General features: G+C 40.0%; 2 protein-coding genes across 2 annotated transcripts; one reads left to right on the plus strand and one right to left on the minus strand.

Annotated features, from left to right (window-relative positions):
- The first annotated feature begins 1,313 nt into the window (after positions 1 to 1,313).
- evpla (envoplakin a) lies at positions 1,314 to 17,275 on the plus strand. The gene is made up of 22 exons (XM_068321323.1): positions 1,314 to 1,501; positions 5,229 to 5,328; positions 5,668 to 5,822; positions 6,294 to 6,417; positions 6,557 to 6,688; positions 6,857 to 6,898; positions 7,190 to 7,351; positions 7,730 to 7,837; positions 7,970 to 8,065; positions 8,201 to 8,311; positions 9,203 to 9,349; positions 9,472 to 9,626; positions 9,731 to 9,828; positions 9,972 to 10,141; positions 10,402 to 10,562; positions 10,750 to 10,888; positions 11,555 to 11,748; positions 12,409 to 12,559; positions 12,742 to 12,825; positions 13,023 to 13,130; positions 13,228 to 13,320; positions 13,474 to 17,275. The coding sequence occupies exons 1-22, from the start codon at positions 1,443 to 1,445 to the stop codon at positions 16,861 to 16,863; spliced, it is 5,979 nt and encodes a 1,992-aa protein (XP_068177424.1). The 5' UTR covers positions 1,314 to 1,442; the 3' UTR covers positions 16,864 to 17,275.
- Positions 17,276 to 18,098: 823 nt separating this feature from the next.
- ten1 (TEN1 subunit of CST complex) lies at positions 18,099 to 20,201 on the minus strand. The gene is made up of 3 exons (XM_068321320.1): positions 19,882 to 20,201; positions 19,571 to 19,728; positions 18,099 to 18,937 (listed from the first exon to the last, which is right to left on the minus strand). The coding sequence occupies exons 1-3, from the start codon at positions 20,100 to 20,102 to the stop codon at positions 18,786 to 18,788; spliced, it is 531 nt and encodes a 176-aa protein (XP_068177421.1). The 5' UTR covers positions 20,103 to 20,201; the 3' UTR covers positions 18,099 to 18,785.
- Positions 20,202 to 20,239: the final 38 nt, after the last annotated feature.

Genomic DNA, 20,239 nt, shown 5'->3' on the forward strand with positions numbered 1-20,239 from the left:
AAAAATAGAATTTGAAATTATTTCAAATGATTGATAACCAGGCAAACTCACCTGAAGAATTACTTTATTCAATGAATTGCCAAAGCATTGATTTGATATGTATGTCCAATTTGTGTTGATGCATAAAATTAAGTAATTAACGAAATTGTACTTTATGGAGGAATATACTCTACTGGTTACCAAGACAGAGCATTTATTTTTCCAGACAGGTGGAGGTGCCCAGGAAGGTAGAGTATGACTGGACTGATTAAAAATGCGCGCTGGCTGAGTAGTTCTCTAATCTGCTGAAAGGAAAGCTGTCCCACTGCATTCCTCGCTGTGATCTTCCAGAGTTGATACCTTGTTAAGAGACGCCCTTAACCCGAATGACTCGCACAGCATCAGATGCCACAAATGGAAGTTTGCAACATTTTAAATGTCTAACATTGTGAAATGTGCCCTTAGCAGGCACTTAAAAGTCAAACTGCAAGAGTGCTTTACTTGAAGCCACTTGATCTGATGGTTCTTGACTCTTCTGCTTGTAGTTGGAGTGCTGTGCACCGGGATGCTCTAGTCTCTGTGTTGTCTCTGGACCAGGCTCCTCCTGCATCTCACCAGGCAGTATGTGCTGTGCAGCAGTCTCCTTCACCCAGCATTTCACCCACAGTTGATCTGTGGCTTACATGAGACCGGTTCGAGTCAGGTCGGGCTGCTAATACGTGGGTAACAAAGACGGGTATATCTAGCAGAATAGTGCATGAACCACATTTTATGTGCTGAACTGCTGCCCCTGTATTTCGTTTTGCCAATATCTGTATTTGTTTTAAGGTATTCTTTGTGTTTTGGGGTTTTATACAGTATCGTATTTTATTGGCATCCTCTGAAAATAAAGATATCAGGAGGAAAGAAAATTAGCCCCCAGACAATGCATGAAATATCATGACTTCCTCTTCATTTCAGATGTACCTGTATGTTAAATTGCTGATCACGCGGTGTAAAATTTCAAACATGACTCTTAAGACAGTGAATATATGTGATGTATAACATATCTGCAGCATTTGGATCAAATTTGCTCATCCCTTATCCCTGAAGGATTCCTGAAGCCCTCCAGCATCACTAATTTATGCACTGGTAATGATGAAAGAGCCCAAGATAAGATTGAAGAGTGTGTCAGGGAGTCAGATGAAAAGAAATGCCAGAGAGGGGGAATGCAGGGAACTGGTTGGTCCAGTCTTATTCCACTGTGTGGAAGTGGGGGCGGTGACACACCTGCTAACCTGCCTGGGAGGGGCATCCGCTACGTTGACATGACTGTGAGTGTGTTTGAGAGTAACCAAAGGGTGAAGGAAGACAGTGGGAGTCACAGCGTGAGGAAGTCAGAGGCGAAGAAGGAGTAGGAGAGAGAGTGAGAAAAAAAAAAAAATATTTTTTTTTTGGGGGGGGGATCTGTGTTCGACCTCAAGATGCCCAGGAGAAAGAGTGACAAGGAGAGTACGCTCAAGTCATCGACCAAGAGCAACAAGTGAGTCTTTCCCCGGGGATTTGATGAATGTGATATATGAATGCATCTCGGTCATGTTTCCCCCCTCTTCCTGTCCCTCCCCAGCTAGAAATTGTGTCATGTTCCCTGTACATGCTGCTGTCTGTGATCTGCTTACTTCTCTGAAAGAAAAGCTCAAGTGAAAGTTTTCTCGCCAACAATCCCTCTTCCTCAGGAATTGTAAATCAGTGGTGAAAAGTTTCCCAGTTTGTTGGCTGGACTGTTTCCTCTGAATATCAGTGAGCTTTAAGACAATATGTGGAACTAACAGAAAAATGTCTACAAGGCAAAGTCACAGACAGACAGGTTGTAAAGAGACCTTATTCCCCAAGACATGACATAAACATTTGGACTCAAAACTGTTGCTGATGATCATATTTATATCATGAGTTAAAAAAAAAACTTGTATGAACTTTGAGTGATGAGTGTCAAGTGACATGTCTGTCCTCACACTGCATGTAAAATAGTTAATAGTAACCAGTGATCTGGTTAGTAGTGGAAGAAAACTGAATGCAACTTGATGAAGAAAGTCAAGCAGCCGCTGTTATTTTCATTTGCTGCGTGTGAATTGTTTTCCACCTCTAAACATATTGATTTATGACAGAACCACCAGTGTGTCAGACAGGATCTAGATGCATTCAGTTACTAACTACACCCCCCCCCCACTGTTTGAGGTCACGTTACAAACAGGGGGGTCACAGATGGTGGCGATCTGGTCCTGGACGTGTCCCCTCCCTGCTGAGGTGTGGCGAGGATCGGCCTGTCGGTGCAGCTCAGCGGGTTTCCTTCTGTCTTTTGGGTGTTGGTTCCCAACTTAATAGTGTGACACAAAAAATGATGTTCAATAAATAAACGATTATTGGTTAATTGTCGGGGTATCTATTTTGAAATCATTATTAATCAGCTAGTGTAGAATCACAATAATCTAGAGTTTGAGAAGTTTTCGTTTTCTGACAGTTTGAATAGTTACAATTTAATTTGACAGGTTAGAAAAGAGAGCGAAGATGCAAATTCTTGCTACAAATATCTCACATTTCGTTGACACAATATTATTTAATAATCAGTGTGACTTATTAGGAACTTTCAATTGGTTATCAAATAGAGGTCATTGTTTGAAGACTAATTTAGAACGTCAGGTGGCACGACACTGACATTTGACATTTAAGGTCTATTTATTATCATGACAAAATGATATGTATAGATTGTAATAGAAAACATGAATTACTAGTGATTTAATAATAACACCAAGTGACACTAACGGCTGCCAGCATTTAGTCTCGTCCTTTTAATTTCTCAACGCTTCATTTAAACTGGCATGTGGAGTTCTCTTCTTTTTTCTGGTGTGAAAAAGTTTGCACATTGTGCCAACCTCCAGCCTCCCAAGGATGGTGAAGCTTTTATTATGCTCTGCAAATCCAACACAATCAATGGCAGTACTGTTACAGCCTCCGAGCTGGAAGGAAGTTTTTAGGGCTTGACTTCAACATACATTCTCACAACCACCTAAAAAATGCAGACAAGCCCTTCGAAATTATGTGGACAATCCAGTTATCCTACGTCAAAATCCAATGATTTTTAGTTGTTAACTGCTTGTTGCTATGCTGCTGAAGTCTTTCATAAATATAACCAAATACACACAATTAAGTCTTATTCGCAATGGGATTTACATTTTTAAGAGTGCAATCTGTCAGATAGAGTGGGAGAAGTTCATGAAGGGATTCAATAAACAAGGCTGCGCAGTATTCTGGGATATAAACGCTTTCTCCTCCAGCAGGAAGCAGCAGTGCTGCTGGTGAGGAGCTCAAACATCGGGGGTTATCGCTCCAACTTCCCACTTGCTCACATCACTCAATATGTCACACTCACACTCACACACACACACACACACACACACACACACACACACACACACACACACACACACACACACACACACACACACACACACACACACACACACACACACACACACACACACACACACACACACACACACACACACACACTCATACTCTGACAGCGATTAGAGATATGTGGGTGTTCCTCATCTGTCATTTAGCTCCTTTGTTATTTTTAATGAGGAAAATTGACAGACACACCATCAATTATTTCCACACTTTACAACCTCCCTGACTAATCCAGCAGATGTGTTGACGTATGACTAAAATCTTTATATTTCTACATCTGTAAGTGCATTTGAACAAGACGGAATAAAATAATTTAATTAAAAGATTTTTATATTTAGGGTTTTTTTTGTGTGTGTTCAAGGCAGGAGCATATTAAGTGTATGATAAGGCACTTCATTGCTGTTTACATATTATGTATGCATAACATAACACAATAGTGGTATCTATGCTGTGCTACACCTGATGCTGCCTCTTGGCCAGGTCATCGAAAAAGAGATTTGAGTCTCAACTGACTTGTGTGGTTAAAAGAAATCTGACATTTTTCATTATTGCCCCCTGGAGGTAGACAATCCATCAACCTTTATCGAGATGAAGACATGCATTCAATGTGTGGCATGGAATAAAAACAGAAGAATGGGTGATTTAATAAGAAAACAATTGAATTTTAATTCTTCTGATAAAAAAAGGCCACATAAAACTCAGTGAAATGCATTAATGTGGTTAAAGCCAGTTCTTAAAGATTAAGAACCGATTTTTTTTGTGCACTTCATCCATCTGTGTCTACACAGAACAAACCTGTCTCTCCTGCTGCGGGAGCAGGCGTAGGGAGGCCATTGTCAGAGCAGCTGCAGAACCAGATCAGCTTGCAGCTCGATGAGTCAGAACAGAAGAACATCGCTGCATTCCTCCGTTGTTCTAACATTAAACAGACATGCATCTGCATTAGGCATGCCATAAGGGCGTTGCAGTCATTTCATAAGGGTGCAACATTTTTAACATACTGAGCATTCATTGGACTTTTAGTTTTGTCATTGCGCTTCGTCATCAAATCCATCCAGCTCATTTATTAAGGGTATAGTTATAAAGAAAGAAGAATGTCCACATTTCTCTGTGACTCGCCAGGTAGCCTTAAACAAAGACAGAACAAGGCAAGGGTGAGGAAACAGGAAAAGAAAGATGTTCTTCAATTCTTTTAAGTTTAAATTAGTGAATGTAAGTTCCACAAGCAAGTTGGAATAGACGCCACCAGTTAAAACATATCAGATTTCTGGAGATGTTTTCAAACTCTTCCAGGCTGTCATTAAACTGTCACACTCTGTTCCAATAGACAACTTCCTACTCTCATAGTTGACAACATTCTTTGGTTTGGTGTTACACATTTTAAAGGCAATGAGGAAAGAATTTATCGTTCGTTCCATTCCAGCAGTAAAAATACTCAACGAAAAAATTACAGGTGAAAGAGGAATGTGAACATTGCATGCCATTGGTTGGGTTCTAATTTATGATATGCAAATGTGCGTGGCATCAGTGTAGAATAAAGCTTGGAGGAAAAGGAAGTGAACCATACCAGATGAATCAGGTGTGACGAAGGGCCAAACAAAACACACATGGAACCACCGTTTTAACAGGACCGTATCATGAAAAGTTACATAAAATGTGTCAAATACATAAATACATAAAATTAATTCTGGTAAATCTAACAGCTTTCAAATATTTTTTTGTTTTCTCAGCGTTACACTCTAAAAAAAAAAAATCATAACAGAAGCCAATTTCATCTGTGACTTTTTGTCCTGGCCTCGCAGGAATGCTGACAGCGGCCTGATCCAGCTGATAGCTCAGATGCAACAGAATGCCGACCAGGTGGAGAAAGACATCCTCCTGTCGGAAGACCTGCTGGCTGTGGTGAGAACACAAACCATCACAGAACTCACACCTGCACCGACTCCATTGTCACGAATCAGTGGTTGGTCAGTAAACCCAGGGCATAGTGCACATGATGTGATGTTACCATAGTGATATCATCACCATACTTTGACCATTACATACTGATCCTCACCGAAGATTTGTTACATAGCAAGATTCAGACTTTTGTTCAAATTTTTTTCTGCGATAGCGCATCGTGGTTGAACGTCGTGAATTATCTGTGTCTGGGTATTTATATATGACACATCCCACTCCCATTCTCATGATAAAACTTCTCTCCAAAAAAATGACCCCTAACATTTGACACGCTCTCGACAGGATGCTGAAAATGACAAGAAAGACTTGCCCGTTCAACATCAGGATGAGATATCGACCAAGCTGGGTGAGGCTGAGGGTCTGCTGAAGACCCTTTTCATGGATGTCGACAAAGCCAAGAAACTCAGGCACCCGGAGGCGAGGGAGATAGAGAACGAGTGAGTCGTCAAAGAATGAATACAATTCAGAGGAATTACAGTATGGCTGCCCCACTGGAGGCGGTGAAGTGTGTGCACATTCAGGGTTCCACAACAGCTCTGGTTATTTGATAGTAATTGAAAGTAAAGCTAAACCTAAAGCTAATGTAAATATATATGTAGACCAAACATGTTATTTAAAGTAAACAAGACATGTTTATGTCCACAATGTCATTTTCCCCACAGCAATCATACAGAACAGGGAATTAACACACTAGCATAGGTAATAGACTTTGAATAAAGGGAATTTTAAAATAAAAATGACATACAATAAACATTTAGTTTGAAAAACTGCAACCGTTTTTAATTTCTAGATTATAACATTCAGTCAGAATTTATGCACACAACTATTTCAGAATGATTTATACACTCCAGGTCTCCATAAATAAGACGTGGTTTCTTTTTGTCTCTCCTGCTCTCTGCTAACTCCAGTGTCCTCCACCTCCACAACCGCTGGTTGAAGGACTGCAGCTTCTATCGGGACATCTATGAGCAGATTGACGACGTGTCGCTGATGCCCAGGATTGACTGGGGGCCTATTTTAGGCCAGAAGCAAGTATGAATACAAACTGTGAATTTAAAATTTAGCCAACTTAGAAGTAGTGTCATTTTTCAGGTTTAAAGAATAACATTGCTCACTTCATCTGTGTTGGCTGTCGTGTCTCAACATTGCTGTGGTCTGTTTTTGTTCTCAGAAAGAGGTGAGCTCAGAGACATACGGTCCTTCCATGGCGGACCTGGAGAAGCAGATCGCTGCTCACAACCTCCTGCACAAAGAGCTTGAAGTCTACAACTCCCAGCTCTGCGTCAGCTCAGCTGGAAGCAAGGTGACCACCTGTGTTTACATGAAAACACATTCAGTGTGTAGTCTGGTGGCATTAAATACACAAAACACTCAGAAATCCACCTCAGCAGCTAAACAGAGCTGTTACTGTCCAGCCACGGTTCAAATTGATTTGTTTTTTTACAAATGATTGTCCCCTCTTGTCTTTAAGGAGCAATACACCGCAATGAAGAAACAGTACAACAATCTGCTGGTAAGTTGAGTTGGTCACATATAAAAAGTGCATAACTGATTATTGACATTTCTGACGAAATGTCGTACATTGCATTTAATCATTTTCAAATTATTGTGAAACACAATCAATCCTTTATCATCTTAGTGACTTAATGTACTGATAATAAAAAAGAATATGTCAATTAATTTTTAATTTTTTTCCCAACAAACAATAGATACACTTCTCCCTCTTTCCATGCAAACTTCTCTGTGTGCTTCCGGAGTAAAAAAAAAAACCCATGACAATAAGATTGACTGTTTTTATCCCCAGGAAAATTCCAAGTGGCGTCGTCACTACCTGAACAGCCTGTATGAATACATGCAGAGCTGCAACAGGGAATTAACCTTCCTTGGAGAGGAACAGAATAAAATCAAGAAGCAGGACTGGAGCGATCAGATGGTGGACCCGCCTGACGTCCGCAGGCAATATGAGGTCCGTTGTTGTTTATTCCTGAATCCGCAGTAAAAGATAGTAACTTCAATGTCATCACATCAGGAATAATGACATAGAGGTGCTTGACCAGAATGATCAATAACTAGTGGTTTCTACATACACAATCTTAAAATTCACGATTAAAAATATCCCCCAAAATAATATTAATTTAAAGCAATACAAATGTGAAAATGTTAATTCTTTAAATGAATATTTTCATTCACATAAAAAAAAAAACAATAACTGAGAAAATATTTAATTCACACGTGACAACGTCCATGTGTGAAAATATACAATCGCGCAAATGCTGTAATTGATAATGGCATCTTCATGTTCACGAATGTGCAAATGACACCACTTTGCTTTAATCTCACCCAGAACTTCAAGAACAACAGTCTGCTGCTGCACGAGACGGAGGTGAACAAAGTCCAGGAAGAAGGAGACAGACTTGTTGACATCAAACACCCTGCTAGTGAAACAATACAGGTAGCTGTTATTACCCAGAGGACACTGCTTTCAGCAATGAAGGCCCAAATCATTTGCTTAAAAAAAAATCTCTCTTAAGTTGATTAAATTAGCACAGGTTGCTAAGGTAACAACACTATATTACATTTTCAGGCACAGAGAGACACAGTGCGAAATGAGTGGCAGAAATTCCTCAATCTCTGCATTTGTCAAGAGACACACCTGGACAATGTGGAGGAATACAAAAAGGTAAATATGTGACAGCATACAACACAATTTGTCAGGACCACAATCTGCAATCTACGTAGAATATATGTCTACATATGGTGATGCCTCTGAGGTTTTATCCACATTTTGATAATGTGTTTTTGCACTACTGTCCAGTATCAAATGGATTCGGACCAGCTGTCAGCGACCCTGACCCAACTCAACAAGAGCATGGATCCCACGGCCATCAGCAAAATGAGCAACTCAGAGACGATGCTGCAGCTCGAGGTACGGGGGAACGTTTATGGTCACGACTATAGAGATCAAATACTGCAAGTCAGTGAACATCAGACAGTATGCTTGCATATGAAGAAGACGAGGAATGATCGGGAAAGCGGGCAGGAGAACAGGAGAAAGAAGTGGAAGCTAGGGAATATTCATATTTTTGGTTTCTTGCCACATATTTATCATATTTTTTCATGCAGTGAAAAATGTGTCAGGTCTCCACTGTGCTTATTTTTTTTTAGTGTTTATTAAGATGAATCATTAAAAAAAAAATTCTACAAGATGGCAGCTGGGACACCCAAAGCAAAAAAGAAAAAGTACAATAAGTTTTGATAAATAAATGTTTGAAGTAATTAAGCCTTAGACTGCAAATAACTAATGTTATCCACAGTTTTTCTGGCTTAATAATGCTGTTGTTACAGTTAAAGCGTCTAACTACCACTACTATACTCATCCACTTCACTCATGTTTGATTTGGCAAAAGTTTTACGCCGGATGCCCTTCCTGACACAACGGGTTTGGGACCGACACAATAAGACGCTGTCTTGTGCCCTCTTGTGGCTACAATGCAACAACGACAATAATAATATAAAAGAAAATCAAATGCTATTAAGAGTTCCTTTGTCCAGGCTTACATGTTTCCTCTGATCCGATCGTTAATATTAGAATAAATTGATTCATAGAAAATTTAGTGTGGTTTATTCATTGACTTTCTTTATTACTCCTAGGAATCCTTGTCGAAACTTGATTTTATGTTTTGCCGTGGTACCGTATTTGGTGAAGCACCATGTTAATCCAGTTTGAAAGGTGCTGTTGAAATAAAGTTTGTTGAAGAAGATGAGTATTTGCTAACAGTCGTGATGATGTGAGCATTCCTCCCTCCACCTCCACCAGGCTGACGAGAAGACTGTTCAGAACTGTGAGCAGCAGCTGGCCGACCTCAGGAGACGCAGTACCTCCATCGCCCCACTGAAGCTGCGACGCATCAACTCCAGCAGACCCGTCATAGTGGAGTCTCTGTGTGACTGGGAGACGGATAAGGTTTGAGCTTCTTCACCTTCAATCATTTTGAAAAAAAACAAAAAAACAAAACAAGATAAAGCAGAGAGCGATAAATATCTACATCCAAGATGTTTGAATCTGGTCTAACATGTGTCACACAGGGTTACCTGTCAAGAGGGGAAAAGTTCTCCTTGAAATCCAACTCAAACACTGAAGAATGGGACATTATCGGACCTGATGGTTCAACAAAAACCTTCCCGGGAGTTTGTTTCCAGATCTCACCACCTGACGCAGATGCCATTGACAAAGTGGATCTGTAAGTAAAGCAAAGCTGTATTATTGTCTGTACAACTGTACGCACAAAAATATGTCAATAACACAATATCTATTTGTGTCTCTGGAAATGTTTTAAATAAATAGGTTGGGTAATGAACTGGCAGAAATCAAGAGGACAAGAGCTGCCCTGGAAGAATCAGTAAAGAGTCAAAGACCACAAGTTGTCGTTCCCCAACAATCAGGTCATTATCTTAGAATGACATCCTTGAATAGAATACTTTTCAGTCAAGTTAATACTTAAAAAAATCAATTCCACTAGTATTTTTTTAAAACTCCAATCAGATAAATAAAATTTGTAATTACATTTTCCTGTTTCGTCATCCAGCCCCAGTGTCATCTGCTCTGGATCCCAAAGCGTTGGCCCTGACGCAGCAGTTGGACAAGCTGGATAGTGACTTGGCTAACACTGAACAAAGTCTGCTGAACAACATGCGGAGCCCACTCAACCGCTCTGATCCCACTGGAGACCTGTTGAAAAGGCTAAGGGAACAGCAGGTGAGAGATATAAATACTAGCTCTGAACGTTCACACACATCAGCAAAAAAGTATAATCACTTCACTAATAGCAGGAAGTAACAGAAAAACTGTGACAATCGCAGGGGTGCCTTAATGTAGACATTTATTGTCTTCCAGACCAAATATCAATAAGTCTTTGTGTTTATTATGTCATTTGTTAGGGGGCCATAGAAGTCAATGTGACTGCCCTGTAGTATATTAGTGTCAGTCTCTAAAGTTTCTTCACATGTCCCTTACAGGAAGCTGCCAAAGCTCTGCAGGGTGCAGAGCAGCAACAGCTGGCAGCTGATCTGCAACCTCTGCTGGCCAGCAACCCATCTTCTGATCTGCCATTGAAGCTGAATGCTTCAAAAAACAAACAGGACAGCCTTGCAGCACTTGCTGACCTCTACGGCAAGAAGTAAGTGCTTGATTTGTTTTGGAAGTTGCATTAAATAACCTAGGGGACTTTAACACGTAGAATGAAAAGACAAATAAAAGGGAAATGTGAGGCCAGGATGTGTTACATTTTCATAGGTACAGTATATATTTCTCATTGTTTCTCAGACCAATTATGTTGGTTCTATTTTTTTTAAAAATTCTTTTAGAGCAAATGCATCCCTCAACCTTCAGAATCAGATTCATACGGTGGATGGCCTGGTGTCTGGTTTTGAGAGAAAACTGAGCGACGATGGTCCGATCCCTGATTCATCAAATGCAATTAAAGACCGCATTTGGGATATACAGGTGTGATAGCTTTCAATTCCACATCCCATTTAAATATTTCCTCAACCACATAGGCTACTGTCAGTGGCGGCTCTCTGTAGGTGGTGCTCACTCATATAAAGTACTATGTAACTCACCCAGTAGGGGATCATCTTCACTGAAATCAAAGTGAAGATATAAAAATCAAAATAGATTATCATACAGATTATGATGGTTCTGTATTTCCTCTAACACAATCTTCTCTTTTTGTCTGGAGTGGATAGATTAATAAATCAACAGCACCCCCCCCCCCAAAAAAAAAACACTAAAAAATTCTAGTATAGTTTAATTTTCACATGGTTTAAGAAATTTACTCACGTGTGCCGCTTATAACAAACTATTAATAATTAATTAATCATAATGAATAGGTCACATGGAAATACATGATGTCTCTGTTATGGGTGCCAGAAACTAATGTCACCTTTTAACAAAGATTTAAATGTAAAAAATATAAACATAAATTTACTTGGACAGTTTTTGTCATAGTTTATCATAATATGCAACACTTTACAGAATAGTTTCCATTGACCTTCCATTCAGTATTCTTCAAAGATGTCAACTATGAGTGAACCCCTGGAAATTAAAGACACATGTCGCTGTCGGTTAGTTCACAGATTTTACATTGCATGTCTTCTTTGCTGTATTCAGACTCAGCAAAAATCTGTGGCAGCAGCCAAGGGTGACATGACCAAGCTGAGTCAAGATCTGGAGACCACAGAACAGCTGTGCAGCTCTCTGCAACAGAGCTACAATGAAAGCTGCCCAGACATCCAGCGCCAGAGGTCAGAGGTCAAGCAGCTGCAGAACCGCTATGCATTCGTGGCCAATGAGCTGAATGACAGGTGAGACTCTGTCTGCAGAGAAATCAGTTCAGTCACATGAGATCATTTTAATCTCACTCTCTCTCATACACAGACACACAGTGATAGATTACACAAGTGTAGAAGTCAAACAGAATCAAAGGAGTCACAACGTGATTCAAGTGGAGAGAAAAAATTAACATGCATCATATTTTGTATAAGATATAATGTTCTGAATACAGTCTTTTCCTTCTCTTTTATACCTGTCTTTACGAGTGTATTCAACTCATACACAGCTAAATTTGCATTGAAATTTTGTTTGTTCTTTTGTTCAAGAAGTCAATGGTTTATGTTGATTTTGCTTTAGAGGAGCCCTTATTAAATTTTTTTAAAATCAAATTGAATGTAGGTGTATACATAATACAGTTTTCAGTAGAAAAGTTATGGGGATCAATGGGGGTCTAGTAGTGGTGAGCTTTGCAACCATTATGAGCTGATTCACTATAACTGTAGCTTAAGAGATATTAAAACAAATAATCCTTGAACAAAGTCGGATGACCACCTTAGACAGTTATACAATTCCAAAAAGGCTACGAGGCAATCAAAAGAAAAACCTATGCTAATTGCCAGGCTTTTAAATGTAAAAGTAAGTCAAGGAGGGATTTTAAAATGTTAAATGTCTGTCATACTTAATTATCCCAGAGAAGACATCTTAAAAGAGGCTGACATCAAAAACCAGGAATTCCAGAACACAAGCAGATCATTAAACTCCTTCCTGGAAAATCTGCCAACAAACCAGATCAACAGCTACGACAGTTTGTCTGAGGTCACTGAAAAGCAGAGGTCCCAAGAGGTAAGAGCGTCTCTTACACAGAAGTGTTAAGTGACATTGAGCTAAGGACATTTAAGCTTTTATATGAACAGTCAGGACATCCACTGCTCTTTATACTTTTCATCATTAAATCATCTATTATTATATCACAGATGATAATAAGCTGTTATACTTTAAACATCTGTTAAACCGTTCTGTCATAGAGGGTGATGGAGGACCTGAAGAGGAAGGGAGATGACATGGACAGGGTGTCTGATCTGTCCTGGGATCTGCAGAATTTACTCAATGTAAGACTCATGGATAACAATAATAACATTTATTAGCAAGACAATGCATTATAAGAAAGAAATTAATTTGTAATGATATTACTATAAAAAAAATATGATGGCATTTCCATCATATAATTTATTTTTAAAAAAATGCATTTTCCAAGTACATTTTTATATAAGTGTAAAGTGTACCCTATTTTTTCCCGTATGTGCAGGGATATGAGTCCAATACAGATAGATACAACAGTACACTTGAGGATGCAGGAGTCAGTGTTGCAAGTAAACCACAAATATACACACTGGCTGAGGCTGTTAACAAAGAGGTAAAAACTCCTGTCTTTACAGAACAATAAACACTACATTTGTTTAATTGCATAAAAGCTAATCAAAGCTGATGTAATGTGTCTTTTTTTTTTACAGGAAAAGAATCTGACCAGTCGTTTAACTGAAGCAACCGCTGAAAACACCCAAAGACAAAAACAGATGGGCTTAGCTAAGAATATAATTTTACAAGTAAGAAAATGAGTAATACATTTTAGTTTTCCATCATTTAAAGTATTTTACTATGAAATATTTTCTTCATAAAACTACCCAAATTTATGGCACAACAAAAATCACTGTGTGACAGCTTGTTGTAGATAAAATAATTTGCTCTTCCTGTGACAGAATGAAGAGAAAGTCCAAATGGTGGCACAGCAACAAGTGCAGCTTGAAAGTCAACAAAGGAGCATGTCTGAGCTAAATATTCTGAAGAGTGAACTGGATGAAGAGAAGGATAGGAGAAGTCATGCTGAGGCAAACCTGAGAAACTTTAAAGAAAGGATGGCATCACTGAAAAGTCGTAAAGGGGTGGAGCGTATTGTAGAGAAAGAAATACTAGAGTACTACCGTGACCCAAAACTGCTAAGTGATCTGAGTGATCTCCAAAGCAAAGTGAATGAAGAGAGTCTGAGACGAACAATCATACAAAGTGAGGTTGAAGAGATTAACAAGAAAATCTTTCTTTTGGAGGACAGCTTGAAAAATGCTAAACCTAAACTGGTCACCAGAGAGGTAACAGAGTTTGAGAGGGATCCTCAGCTGGATTTGGAACTTGTTAGAATGAGAGATGAAATATCAAGGATGAGAGATGACATTGTAGTTGGCCAGGGGCAGGAAGTTCAGTTGAAGACAGAAGTCACAATTCTCCAGCAGAAGCAGCGTCCTATCAAAGAGAGGATAGTTAAGAAGGAAGTGTTGAAAGTGGAAAAAGATCCGGGAATGCTGAAAGCAGTTCGAACATTTGAGACAGAAATTTCAGATGAGAGCAGCAAAAGCAAGATTATTAATGATGAAATATTCCAAACACGGAGTATGATTAATTCTCTTGAGAGAGCCATTCCCAACATCAAGCCTCGGGTTGTTACTAAGGAAGTGACGCAGATTGAAAAAGATCCTGACCTCATCATTGAATCTCAAAAGATTCAAGGAGGTATTCAAGAAGAAATTATTCAAAACAACTCTTTGTTCAGAGAGCTGACAGACCTCCAAAGCCGCTATCAAGAAGTTCAACTCAGAAAGCCAAAAATTGAGGTGAAGGAAATAGTTAATGAGATCTACCGCGTGGATCCCAACACAGAGTTGGAGATTGTGCGGCTCAAGAAAAACATACAAGACCTTGACAAGCAAATCTCTGATCAGAACAGGGAAATCTCATTTGTCATGTCTGAGCTAAATGTCCTTCGTAATGAGAAGCCAAGGGTGGAGCTGAAGGAAGTCACTCAAGAGGTGATTAAAGAGGAACGAAGCCCCGAAAACGAAAGAGAAATTCAGAGGCTAAATGATCAGCTGAACCATTCACACACTGTTTACAATTCCCTTCTTGAACAAGTGAGGAAACTGAGGAACGAGAGAGATGAATGGAAGGTTCTGAAGTCCAGGATAGAGACCAAGGTCGTCAACAGAGAAGTTGTCAAGTATGAACCAGATCCTTTGAAGGAGAAAGAAGCTGAACGTTTGAGAAGAGACGTGCGGGATGAGGCACAGGTGAGGCGCACCACTGAAGATACGGTATTTGATTTACAAAACATCTACATCCAGTTGGAGAGACAGAAACCTGAAGAGAAAGTGGTTGTACAAGAGGTGGTGCGTGTTCAGATGGACCCAGTGCAGAAAATTGAGCATGAGAAGCTCAGCAGAAACTTGGATGATGAAATAAAGACACGGCGTCAAATCGAGATAGAGCTGCAGCAACTGAAAGCAAATCTGGAAGATAAATTGAGGCTCCTCAGAGAGAGTGATGAGCACCAAAAGAGGGTTCAAATCGAATATGAACTCAGGGAGATTCAATTGCACATCACACAACTGGAAAACGCCCCACCGCCGGTTGAAGAAAGTATTGTTGTTGAGGAGGTACTGAAGGTTGAAAGAGACCCACAACTGGAGAAGCTGACAAAGGGGGTTCGATCAGACATGGACCAAGAAACCAGCAATATTTTGCGACTCCAGAGAGACATCCGTAGTACCAACGTAAAGCTTGAGATGCTACAGAGAGAGAAGTCTGGTGAGAAGACAGTGTACAAAGAGATTGTACGTGTTGAGAAAGATCAGGCTGTTGAAGCAGAGAGGGATCACCTGCGGGAGCAAGTGTCTCATCAAAGATTTGCTAGACAGGATCTGGAAGATGAAATTAGACGTATTAATGATAGGTTAAGATTCCTGAGGAGCTCCACATCAAGCACCACAAAGGAGGAGAATAACCTTATTTTAAATAGAGATAGTTTACTGAGGGAGCGGGAAGACCTCAATCGTGAGTTCAGGGCACTGGAGGCAAGGAAACAGGAGAGTAGTCTGTCTTTCCAGCAGCAGAGCAGACTAATGAGTGAGAGGGTGCAACTGAACAGACAGAGGAGCCAAAGGATGGAAACTGACACCCACTATCTGGAGAAAGAAATCCTTGATGAAAAAGACAAGATTCATCAGCGGGACAGCATCATCCGAGATCTTCTGCAGCAAGTGGAAAAAGAGAATCAAGCAGAGACGAGGACCAAAGAGACCAATGTCTCCACCAAAATCACCATCCTGGATCCAGAAACAGGAAAAGATATGTCCCCTTATGATGCCTATCTAGAGGGCCTGATTGATCGTCAACAGTATATTCAGCTGCAAGAGCTGGAGTGTGACTGGGAAGAGATTACTTCCACTGGACCTGATGGGGACACGTCTCTGTTGCAGGATCGCAAGAGTGGAAAGCAATACTCCATCAAAAATGCTCTGAAGGAAGACAGGCTGACAGAATATGATGTGCAACAGTACAAAAATGGAAAAATGTCCATCTCAGAGTTTGCCTTGCTGGTAGCGGGTGACAATAAGAAGAAAACAGAACTCAACTCAGTAGTCCCAAAGTCAACCACATCAGTAACATCAAACACCCCCACAGTTAAAGAAAAGTACCCAATTGCTGGAATAATTGACACAAACACGGACACCTGCTTTACAATACGCAGTGCCACCTCACGAAAACTCATTGACTTCACCACTGCCCAAAAACTACTGGAGGCTCAGGCATCAACAGGCGGCATCGTAGACATCAGCAACAAGGAGAGATACACAGTTCAGAAGGCAGCAGCCAGAGGCCTCGTCGAGGACGCTCATCTCCAGAGGCTACACAATGCACAAAAGGCCTTTTCTGGAATCGAAGACCCTGTGACTAAAGAATGTCTGTCTGTGGGAGAAGCCATCCAGAGAGGTTGGATGCCAAAAGAAAATGGCATTCGCTACATGGAGGCACAGCACCTGACCGGAGGGCTGGTCAATCCCAGAACCGGCAGCAAAACTAGCCTATTGGATGCCCATGGGTCCAAAATGATTGACAGCACGATGCTAAGGGAGCTGCAGACTGACTCACACTACATCAAAGACATTGTAGATCCAGTCACAAAGGAGAGGATCAGCTACAAACAAGCTCTGGATCGCTGTAAGACAGACCCAATTTCAGGTTTACCAATGCTGCCCGCCTCCTCCAAAGAATCCAGCTACATTCCGTCATACTATTCAACAAGACCTGCTAGATTCTAGTCATGTTTACAACATACTCTGAGGTGTCTGGTATGTGGAGTGATGTGGTAAAAATGTTACTAATTGATTCCAGAATATCCATATGAAATCAAAGCATTAATTACGTTGTACATTCTGACACAGGGAAAAGTACTACTGCTTCATTGTCTATCTAGCCAAAATGATTGCTGCTGGGCTACATTTGTTTACCAAACATGTAATGTGGGCAGTTTTTTTGTTCAAATTTAAACAACAAAACATATATGTTAGGTATTAGGGACACTGGGACATGGTGCAATGCTATTAACTAAGATTTTGTTTTTCTTTCTGTAATGTTCATGGGTTATTCTTGACATTGTTCCCTTTAAACTTGGTCTATTTTTGTTACTTTATGAAGAAGCAAATATCAATAAATCTAAATTATGCTGGTTGAAGACCATTTCAGTGCTGTGTAGTCTTTTCCATATACATTCCATAGTCACAATGTGGAATACACTTTTTTTTTTTTTAGTTTTTTCAAGAAAGTGTAACAAAATTGTAGTACAGTATTTTACCAATTTAAAGATAAAATCCATGACTTTATCATAGTTTTCTTATACAAACTAACTCTGAGGAGACTAACTGAAAAGTTGACAGTGGAATGTTTCCCATTTCCCAGGCCACGTAACTAGTTTTCACTTTTCCTCAGTCCATCTGAAGTGAGCTCGGGCCTCATGAATTCAGCCTTTCTGAAGCTGTTTTTGTAACAGCTGTGGATGCAGACATAATGTGTTCACAAGCAATGGTTTTGGAAGTGATCCTGAACCAGTCCTGTGCTGTCCACTTCAGAATTGTGTCTGTTCTGAATGCAGTGCTGTCTTAGGGCCCAGTGATCATGGACATCCAATAGCATCTCTCTAAATTTTCTAATGATTTACTGATTTACTCTCTAAATTTTCTAATGATTTACTGACCTGAGATAAAACTTTCTTTGCAAATTTTTTTGTTGAGAAGAAAACCTGAATTTTTTAATTGCTGCACTACTTTCCCCCTCCTCATCTTTACCTCAAGAGACCTCAGACTCATCCTATATTGGATGCTTAATTATCCTGTGAGTGGTTGTCTTCTATGTGGTTGGGCGTCGTGCTCGGAGTGTCCCCCACCTCTCGCCCGCAAGTCAGCTGGGATTGGGTCGAGCAATCCCCGCAACCCGCAATCCGTGGGACAAGCGGTAGAAAATGAATGAATGAATAATGGCCACCACACTGATTGCAGGAGCAGCAGTGTTTTTATTATGATCTACCAGCTGCATAGAACATAAATTATAGCTTTACAAAGAGCAAACTGTCATTATAATTTCTGTTTGACCAACAATCCAAAAACATATAATCATAGGAAATAAAGAAATCCAGCAATTATGAAAAAACATTGATTCATATTAGCTATTTATCATCTCAAAATTTTTCATTGTTATAAAACTAATAATAACAACACTAAAAGTGTGTTTACTTTAGAGACAAATGTAGGGGTCACTGTTTAAGACAGACATTAACTCACATAAACCACTAATGAAACCACGCAGTAAAACAAATGCATTTTAGAAAAAACAATAAATAAGTTTGTGTGAATTCTTGAATTCTTTGTGACATCTCATCAACCCGTGACCTTTAACTTTTGCCCACATCTTTATTAGTTCTTCCTTGAATGTGATTGGCCATGTGAACATCCTGTATGCACCAAGTTGTTCTTGAAACGAATGGCTGGATGAATTTACGAATAAACGGACAACCCAAACACTTAATGCCTTCTGTTACAGCTATTGTCAACAAAGAAGCATGAAAACCAGTCTTTTACACTTCACAAATCTGACTTAAATAGAACAAAACAAAAACTTGAGAGCACCAAAGAGTCAGCTCTGTAGGCCTGCTAAAGAACAAGCCTTCTGGAAATCTTGAAGACTCTGATTATGTTGTATCTGTAGGTTGAGCTGCATCACCTGCTTTGCAATCCCTCTCCCTGAAGAACTGTCTTTGCTCATTGATGGCTTTCTGTAGTTGAGCAATGTTTACACCATCAACACAGTTCAGCACACGAGCACGGACCATCACACCAACCCCTGCAAGATAACAGGTACAGACTAAGAGCGGAGATGCCCATAGTTTTAAATGCAATACATTTAAATGAACTTTGTGATCAAGATTAAATACATAAGAGTAAAATTTTATCGGTGTAGTTTCAACCGCAACGTCACAGAATCATGCGAGCGGTTTTCTGCATTGTTAATAGATCACGATTGAAAAAGAAAACATGATGTTACTCATGCAGGAATGTTTTCATTGACCTCTTTTTTTCTCTTTCATGCAAGTGACAGCAAAAGGCATCCTTCCACCTCCACAAGCATTTCATGGGAAATGGCCAGTCTCACTTATCTGTAGGTGTGAGTGTGTGTCTTTCATGTGGCTCTGCGGTGCACCGGCGTCAGGCCTGGAGTGTACCCCGCCTCTCGCCCCAAGTTTACCGGGATAAACTCCAGCAAAGCCGCGACAGTGGAAGTACATTTGATGAAGATCAATGCATGAATGAATGAATCAATCAAGTGCAAATTAGACTAAGCAATTCCTTTGGTATATAAATTGGTGCAAAATACAGAATTGACTGTATAAGTTTCCTTTATCCTACTTTATGATAAAATAAAAATGAACTTATTTGATATTTTTCGAACATAAAATATTAATACGTTTTTTCTTACCTTCAGCATTTTCTACCTCACCCAGCACTAAGTACTGAGCGCCAATTATTGGGTTGAAGGGCTCCACCAGTGAAGTGTGGATGACCACGTGGTGCTCTTCTGAAGCATGCTGAGTTGACAATGTGGCCCTCGATTCCTCAGGTTGATAGCAGGAAAGTCTGAAAAGTATAAGTCTTTGGTCAAAGACAACCTTTTTTGAGGTGTAGTATTCTTTTTGAGGTGTAGTATTCTTATCTTATACATGATGGCTGTGACACTGTCATAGTATGGTAATAGTTATTGTAATTTTGAGTGTGAACCTCAGAGCTAACCTGCCAAATGTTCGAATTGAATCCCCTTCCTGCACTGCTCCAGAAGTTACTTCCCATGGGAAATGGTAAATTGCCGCTGCGGGAAGCATCTCGTTATAGAAGAATAAAGACAGGGAAACATAAAATGCACTAAGAAAGAAGTACTGCAGCCGCAAGTATCCCGGAAGTGAATCTGCGCGTGTTACTATGGTATCGCCATGTCCCGCCTCTTTCTGTCTCATTGAGGGGCTCCAGCCAATCACAGGCAGAGTAGAGCTGGCTCTAACGTAGCCATCGTATAAAACGCAGTACTCTACTCAATAGGTTTAGCACTTCCGGATTCGCGTTACATTTCGTATCAAGTTCACAAAAGTTCACC

The sequence above is a fragment of the Antennarius striatus genome, chromosome 8, assembly GCF_040054535.1.
Source record: "Antennarius striatus isolate MH-2024 chromosome 8, ASM4005453v1, whole genome shotgun sequence".
Classification (NCBI taxonomy): Eukaryota; Metazoa; Chordata; class Actinopteri; order Lophiiformes; family Antennariidae; genus Antennarius; species Antennarius striatus.

Excerpts from the sequence above, each read along its gene's own strand:
- evpla (XM_068321323.1), top strand. The coding sequence starts at position 1,443 with ATGCCCAGGAGAAAGAGTGACAAGGAGAGTACGCTCAAGTCATCGACC. Across the intron at positions 6,418-6,556 it reads CTATTTTAGGCCAGAAGCAA|AAAGAGGTGAGCTCAGAGAC; the intron begins GTATGAATACAA and ends TTTTGTTCTCAG. Across the intron at positions 12,826-13,022 it reads ATCTGCAGAATTTACTCAAT|GGATATGAGTCCAATACAGA; the intron begins GTAAGACTCATG and ends CCGTATGTGCAG.
- ten1 (XM_068321320.1), bottom strand. The coding sequence starts at position 20,102 with ATGAGACAGAAAGAGGCGGGACATGGCGATACCATAGTAACACGCGCA. Across the intron at positions 19,729-19,881 it reads TCAATTCGAACATTTGGCAG|ACTTTCCTGCTATCAACCTG; the intron begins GTTAGCTCTGAG and ends TATACTTTTCAG. Across the intron at positions 18,938-19,570 it reads TGAGGTAGAAAATGCTGAAG|GGGTTGGTGTGATGGTCCGT; the intron begins GTAAGAAAAAAC and ends GTTATCTTGCAG.